This window comes from Mycetomoellerius zeteki, unplaced genomic scaffold (assembly GCF_001594055.1).
Source record: "Mycetomoellerius zeteki isolate Tzet28-1 unplaced genomic scaffold, Tzet1.0 scaffold113, whole genome shotgun sequence".
NCBI lineage: Eukaryota > Metazoa > Arthropoda > Insecta > Hymenoptera > Formicidae > Mycetomoellerius > Mycetomoellerius zeteki.
This window is the reverse complement of record NW_017256051.1, coordinates 893,088-901,762: the sequence shown is the minus strand read 5'-3', so window position 1 is coordinate 901,762 and position 8,675 is coordinate 893,088. Positions and strand designations below refer to the sequence as shown.

The following is an 8,675-nucleotide window of genomic DNA, read 5'->3' as shown; positions in this document are numbered from 1 at the left end:
CCTGTATATGTATATATATATGTATATATATATGTATATATATCGTTTATTTCACTTCAGAATTTGTCTTCTTCCTTTCTTCCTTTGCTTCTTTGTATCACAAATAATAATATTACAATTACTCCTTCTAAGATAAAATTTTTTGTTTCTCTTTCATACACAATTGTAGATTATAAGCGTTTGGTTTACATTTTAATATCTCTCTTATCACATCTAAGCGGTACTTTTTGGCTGTATCCGTCCGTTTTATAGTATAAAGACCAATCTTGATGTCAAGGAGTATCGAAACGATCTCGAAAAAGTCTCACAAAAAAAGAAAATTAGGCTTTACGGTACTTTTCTTCTGAAGTGTGAACTTGTCATTCTTTTTATTATTTTTTTAAAACATGATTTAAGCTTCTAAATAAAATGTTCTCGGAGATAATCTTTTTTTTTTTACATTTGTCGCTATGCACTATGTATGTACAAAGAATCTTTTTTTACGCTCAATAACTTCGTCTCTGAATACATAGTTACTATTTAAAAATGATTACATCTAATTTATCGTATTCTATGCTGTGTGGAGAGACGTGACGGCTATTTTCAATATGTACTCAATTTATATGATGTGTATACATACATACACACACATATATATGTATACACATACACACATAATACATATGTATATTATACATATATGTATATACTTTTTTCTACGCAAACTAATATTATATATACATCGTATTTTTCTATGTAATATTATTATTATACAATTTTCTTGATCTTTGCTAGTTCTCCCTGATGTAGTAAGAGAATCACCTGTTAATATTATTACATTTGTCATAGCGAAAACTTGCCTCTTACACTTATAAAATACAATGAGAACGATGATGACGATAATGACAGCAAAGATGACGATAATAAATTTTCACATTATGTTGAAAAAAATTAATATAAAATATACATATATAAATCAGTAATTATTACAAATTTCGTGATAATGCCATAGCTATTATTAATTTAATCGCTAACAATAAACCGTATGCAAGACATTGGATCTGAATCACCGGTTTCACGACCGTACAGATATATTAAATATGATAAAGTGACAGTAAATATGACGTCATATAAAATGTATCACTGAATGCAATGTGATGTGTTCTTTATTATATTATATTAGATACAACGATACTAAAGTCTTACAAGTGTTCTCATTTTAATCTCGCTCGAGATGCGAGTATAAAAATATTTCTCTTTACGAAATTGTCAACCCGTTTATAACATGCAAAATCAAATAAAAATTTACATGAAAAGCAGCTACAAAAATATATTAATATCAAAATGTAATAAAAATGTAGATTTTATGTGCATCATGTATACTATGCTGTGAGTGAGTTAATGATTCATGTAGCAACACAAACAAAAAAAAAAACATGTAGCAACACAGTTTATTTTACATTCATGAGAGAACACTTGTCTTACATGTCCATGCTGAATTTTCGCAAAAAAGAAAAGGAATATTCCATTTTCGCTTGTGGTACTGACTTATTCGTCTTACTATATTTATATGCATCCGATTTTGGCTGCCACAATTTTACAGATTTCATACTCGATAGCATTAAATACAATATGCCCTGTTTGCATATTCCTGCGTACATGATGTTGTTAAGAAAATCTGTAATATTTTTAGATTTTCATAAACATGAGTGAAAAAGCAAACATCTTTATTTTTTATTATTGTTCCTCAATACCGATATTGTGAGTTTTTCTATAAATTCAAAATTAAAAAAATTTTGCATTTTATATCCTGCCTTTATATTAAGTCGAAAAGGCCACTGTTCAAGGCCACACAGGCCAAGAGTCAAATAAAATTCAATTATGAAGAAGAATATCTATTTCTTCAACTTTTATTCGTTATTTATCTTTTTTTATAATTCTCAGAACAATTTTTTAATAGCGTTTCCATTTAAACATCTTGTACATTGGAAGATATTTTTCTCGAGCATATTGATTCTAAACTTGATATCTGGAAAATTAGTATATAATAATTGTTTTCATATTTTCATACTTATACTTTCATGTTCCAGATACACGTAAAATAATACAAGGAGTAATTACAAAACATCTTATGATCGCACGATCCCAATTCATCGTCAAATAAGAAAGTCGATTTATATGTATTGAAACAAGAAAAAAATAGAATATTAAATCAACAAACAATATATTATATTTTAATATTTTAAATTTTATCTAAGTATGGTGTCACATCGATTACTCTTTTCCCTATAAATTCCGATCGCGATGTAACTTCGTTATGTTACATATAGATTGGTTTTATCGCATGAGGATGTTTTGCTCCTTTATTAACTAGAACATACCTTACCAACTAGTAAGGCTATCTTCAGTCATAAACGGATTTATATTACTTAGTTTCTTACATTATTGCCCATTATTCGGTGCATCTAATTAAAGCCGGATCTTAGTGTGATATAATGTAAATACAATCTACTTCCATATTAGCCTATGCTCATAAACTCACCGGAGTTTCACGTAACTCGATGAAGATTACACTTAGGTATGTACTGATTTGTGTCGAGGTGCCAGCCTTTCGTCAGCGCGCATGGATAATGCGAGACAGCTTTACAACCACGTTTCACGCAACCGATATTCGCGCCTGTCAAGCCGCAGGAGTCGCATACTGATTTAGCGGCGTCCCACACGGCTTCTTGCAATCCTGTCACTCTACCACCTGCCAAACACAATCCCAATTTTCATATTACCTATTACTTGTGAACTATATAATTATATCCACCGCTTTTCTTGTCTTTCCACCTCCATCATTCTCTGATGTCTTTCCACCTCCATCATTTCGATGACTTACCTGCCATATATACCCCGGCTGCCCATACCGCGCATTGCTCGTGAAGCCACACCTCCCATCGTTGTTCCTCCCCGCCAGGATGCAAAGTCATACCCGTAAAAATGGCATTTGTGTTACTTTCAACGGAATTTCGCTTCTTTTTGCCCATTTTCGCAGAGAACTGGTCGGCTAGACCAGCGTACCTCAAGCTCCTCTTGTTCTTACCGCCTTTCTTCTGTTCTGTTGTAATTTCCTGTTCGTCGGCTGATAAAATGCCATCCTCTAATCGCTCTTTGCCAATTAAATATGGACCAAATAAGTCACTTAACACGCCAGCTGGAACCTGTCGCAGGCATTTACCGTATTATTTGCACTGTTAATACATAATTACTCGCTTCTAAAGCTGCTTCTATACTAATCGCATCGCAGCATCGCGATTCAATTAGAATCGCTAGCTTGACGTTGATTGGACAACGTTTGCAACACACTTATGACGCTGCGGTGCGATTAATATAGAATCAGTTTAATAGCCCATTGCGTTTAGTGCTAAATAACATGTCATTTTTAAAAACTTGGTTTTTCTTATCATTCCAATATCACGTGAAAATCATGATCATGCTCTCAATGTGATATTTAAAAAATCAGATAATCCTGTATGAAATTAAAGATATAATCTACATGGATGATTCATAAAAATAGTTCATCAAATACAAGAATTTAGAACGTTTACTTTGCTCAAATTAAATATATCGAGATCGAGTTATTTGAAGCATTAAATCATTCAGATAGAATGTATATATATTTACCGTGTAAGTTCCAGTCGCGATATGCGGTCCGGCCAAATTCGGATGCGGCCTGGACGAATCGCCAGGTATAACAGAATGAGGACCCTGTTTGCAAAATACGCAGATCCAGGTCGAATCCGTAGTGTGCGCGTCGTATCGCGAAGATAATGTTGAACTGAAAAGACCTGCTCTGCTAACTTTACCTGTAGATAACAAGGATAAACGATAAATTAAATCTCGTTCTAAAAATGAACCATAGAAACAATTTTTCCATAGAAACAATTTTTCATCTCACAGGCGTACCTCTGTAATCTAAATCGTTTTGATGACTAAGCCTTTTGCTTCGACCTCCGTTCCCGTTGCCGACGCTTTTCCGTTTCTCCTTGCTCTTCTCCTCCTCTTCTTCCCGGGGTGCATTAACCACTTGGATACTCAACGGACTGTCCCTTGGCCCCTCCACGTGAACCACTGGTCCTCGGGATCTAATCGAACTCGCGTTCGAACCAGAATCATACGCCATCTCCCTCAGGCCATCAATCTTGGTATTTTTCTTTGTTTTCTTCAAAGCTTGATCCTGCTTCTTCGAGCCTTTGGACATCCGTCTCTTCTTCACCTCTTTCGGAGAATCGTCTGTCGTACCAAAAATGTTCTCCGTCGACCTGGAGATTTTTCTCTTTCCACCCTGCATTTTGCCCTTCTTACCTCTTTTCCCCGACAGTTTCGTGTCTACTGTGGAAGAAACATCAACGGGATTGCTCTGAACGTTTTGAGAATCTGTTATCGGTAGTATACTATTTTCGAGACCTTCAAATTTCACAGCGGCATTGTCACCTTGAATTTGTGCGTTTGCGAGTTCCACTTTTAATTCTTCATTTTTTACTTCCGGCTCCGCTTCCACGATTCCAGCGAACATTTTTGCTAGTTCCGACTCAACCTCGACGAAAGGATTTGTTGTTGTTGTCGTATTACTCGTATCCTTTGGGCTCATTATCTTCGGGAACTCGGACGATGCATCCTCACTGGATTTTCTTCGTGTTCTCTGATTTGTCGATATCAAGTTACTAGTCGCAGTATCCTCGCTACTATTCCGTCTTTGAACCAATTGACTTTCCTCTGATCTTTCCTCCGTGATCTCGTCTATTGCTGCCTTATTCGATATTCTCTCCTCTGCTTCTCTGGTGATCTGCTCCTCTGTCGTCTTGACATTAGCTGCCAGAACTGTAGAACTAGTCGTCTCTTCCAACAACGGATCAATAATCCTCGGTTCCGTGGGTTCCGTAGGCTCAAGTTCCATGTCTTCGACCTCTGTTTTCGAGTCCTTGCTCAACCTCACAGGTTTCTCCAGTTTTCGTTTCCTACGTTGCTTAGTGTTATCATTTGAGTCGTCGTTGCTGAAAGCCGGCGACACTACTTCGTCCTCCCGAGTCGGCGATTTAGACTTTTGTCGCTCCGGCGACATACTTTTAACGCTGGACGTATCCTTTTCCTCTATCGGCATCACGATCACCGAACCGATATTTTCAGTATTCCCAAGCTTCTTAGTCCCCCCTTCCAATTTTTCTAACAAAGAATCAACACCTTTTTTGCCTCTCTTTGGCAAATTCTTAGGTGACCTCACACTTGTCTCTTCATGTTTTTTGTCCCTCTCAGAAGAGGATTCTCGCTTAGGACTGTCCGTAACGTCTTTGTCCATCTTGGATGTAAGATTGACTATAACAGGTAAGACATTCCTTGGCACTTGCGCGATAACACTCAACGTATCCTTGGCTTTCGAAACTTCAGACTCCTTTTTTTCCGTAATCACCCTCTCTATCGTTACACTAGGCGGCAAATTTATCACTTTCTGCGTAAAATTATCTACATTCATTTCCTTAATCTTATCATGAAGATTGGCGACTCCCTTTAGATTACTTTCAAAGTTTTTCACCGTTATCTTAGGAGTGGTCATCTCCTTCGTCGATAGCGAAACTGGTTCGCTGACCGAGTTTGGCGTCGGTACAGACGAACTAATTCCGCTATCTGACGAAGTCTCTCCGTTAAGCGGTATGGGTGGTGAAATTATATTTCCATTTCGATTGCCTTTATCTACGTTTCTCGCAGTCAAACTGATGGGAATATCTTGAGGTATCCGAGAGTAATTCTCCGCCATAATCTCCGATGTAGATGAAAGATCTAAGGTATTCTGGGAGCCAGGCGAACTTCTATACTGATTTTGATTTTGCCGATTGTCCACCAATGGGAACCGTGGGTGTATGCCATGTCGGCGGTGCTTGTGTATGAGCGAGTTGTGGAGTGAGTTGAGACGGTAGATGGGACGCTCGCGCTATGGATGGATGTGTGTAGAACCCGGCTGTTCCTAATGAGGCACCAGACAACGTCGGATGGATATTGAGAGCTGGAAACGCAATCATTGCGATTAATTTATTATGACGTTGAAAAAATATCGCATTAAATACCTGGAATTTAAAATTACCTTGACCCGGCGGCATCAGATGATTCCAGACAGTTTGTGGTGGAGGTGTGCCAACCGGTGGTCGGCTATGACCTGGATACTGTCCTGACATTTCGAAACACGCCCAATTGCTTAATCTCGGGTTGCAGGCGGTCACTAGATCGATATTTTCTGACTTGTGTGCCTCTTCCTCACTGCAGCATTCTTTCTTAATATTATTACATTTGACATTCAACTGTAAATGTGTCCAAGATGACGCTTTCGATTTACAATCACTGAAGCGTGATGATAATATTTGCGTGATGTATTTGTCCAGATACACTCTCTCTTGCTTCAAATTACTGTTTGTTATAACCGTTCCATTTACTTCATCACTATCAACATGCAATTTACCGATACTTTTCAATAATTCTTTGCCTTTTTTCGAATTACATGACAATTCATTTAAATCAGAAAGCTTCAATAAACCATAATCTACTTTCTTGTACTTTACATTATAAAAACTTTGTACATTAGGGGAATGATTTAATTGTCTTAAAATGGCACCATCTATTGAAAGTGTCTCTTTATCGACATCTGGCGAATGTGAACAATTGCAGAGTTGATTTTTCGTCTCACTGTAGGTATGACTGCGTTGCGTACTTTTTTTTGAATTTATTACTAAATTAAGTGGCTCATTATCTGCTACAGAAGTGGTGCAATTAGAGTCGCAAGCTTCTTTACCATGCTGAATATTATCCGATGTGACTTTCAATCCGATATTTTGTGTATCGATCGAATGTTTTGAAACACAACTAAACGGACCGATATTTGCGTCGTAACAAATTTCTCTCTGCGATTCAGACGAAACTTTGGTTTTATCTTTTGTAAACGAATACGTAAGCTCCGTTGTTTTATTGATATTTAGCGAATTAGAGTCTGTTCCCTCACCGAAATCCTTCTGGCAGCTAGCTAGTCTATTCTTTCGTTCCTCCTGCAGGTTTCCCGTTTTTATGGATAGTGATTCATTAACTGTACCAATCAGTACATTAGAATTCACTATCCTATCATCGTGTCGTGCCGTTGGTAATAACTTTGCAGAATATATCAAGTTTAGATTAATAGATTCCGTGGTATCTTTTGTTTTGTGATACAAGTTATCTATATTCTGCACGGTATTATGTGCTACCAATGCTTGCAGATCAATCCACTGCATAAAATTGTTTGGTAGCGCCCATTGTGGCGCAACGTCAAATACATGTAGTCCTAGAAACAAAAAATTTATCGTAATTTACATTTACTACAAATTCTATTGCGTTATGAAGCGAAATGACACATGCTAGTATAATTTAAAATGTCAGGAAGCAACAGATCGATAGACAACAATATTGGTATCAGAATTTATTTTACAATTAGAAATAAATGATGCTGTAATTTACATTATAACATAGAAATATTTAATTTTGCGATCGTTTTGGTCATGATTAAAGAATATATACAGAATAAAACATACAAAAAAGCATATACAAAATAATAGCACAATAATTGGATTTTACCATTGCAGGAAACAATAGAAGAGTCGTGATAACTCACACCATACTGTAGATCTGGGCTATTTTTATTTCTCTCATTTGTACTCTGACAATAGTTGCGATATCGCTCTATATCCAGAAACTTATCAAACTTTTCTTCTGGCGATATATGTTTAGACGTCTATAGAGATTCTGTAATCATAACAGAAACATTTCTCTTACTGATCTAGATATATCGCAAAAACTTTTATATAAATTATAGGTCTGTTTTTATAATTGAACTAATATGCACTTTTTGTACTTAAAATGAAATAGGTGTATGTTTGAAATTTGACGAAAGTTCTAGTGCAGTCAAGAGAAATGCAGCAATAAAAAACCAATATAATTCTCACAATATTTACACAAAAACCTTACAATTCTCACACTATTTACACGATATTACAAATGCTGACTTGAGCAAGCTGCTAATATAATACGTGACATAAGAATACAGGAATTTAAGCGGTAAATAAAATATCGTAAGCCCGTGTGGTGAGTTTGAAATTTTTATTTAGAAAACAAGCGAGACAGAACAAAACAGATCACAGCTTAGCAGCTTGCAGTCTAAGTACAGGTAAAGAATATCAGCTCTAATGAAACGCAGTAAAACATTTAGACCATTTACGCTCTCCAGGCAAATACTTCAAGGCACGCAACAAATGTTCCATAGGACAAGTTAAAGAACATTAATAAGAAACGAAGGATAACGCTTTCTCGTATCAATCTTTCGTTCTAATGTGAATTTGGTTACTTGCACTACTTATAGTGAATTCGATTGGACACTCTTAGGATGCGTTCCGAGTTACGCATGAAGCGCATGATGCATTATTTGTCCCTGTTGTTCACCAAATAATAAAAAAGAATAAAACAATACATCACGCGTTTCATGCGCAACTCGAAACGCATCCTTAGTGAGCACTGGTGCTGTCATTCACAAATTGATTAAAGATGTATGTTTAAATTATAATTATAAAAACAGGTTAAATCCCCCTATACATTCTATTGTACTATTAAATAAAATCAGTCCCTACCCTGATTAACTTAAC

The 8,675-nt window shown here is 36.3% G+C and overlaps 1 protein-coding gene across 1 annotated transcript; it reads right to left on the bottom strand.

Moving 5' to 3' along the window:
* Nucleotides 1-2,245: 2,245 nt before the first annotated feature.
* On the bottom strand, nt 2,246-7,792 carry LOC108727094 (uncharacterized protein CG5098). Its single transcript, XM_018455020.1, is given in 7 exon segments — nt 2,246-2,731; nt 2,864-3,185; nt 3,649-3,830; nt 3,931-5,863; nt 5,865-6,022; nt 6,101-7,324; nt 7,615-7,792. Coding segments are annotated over 7 exon segments (4,200 nt in total). The 3' UTR covers nt 2,246-2,528.
* Nucleotides 7,793-8,675: the final 883 nt, after the last annotated feature.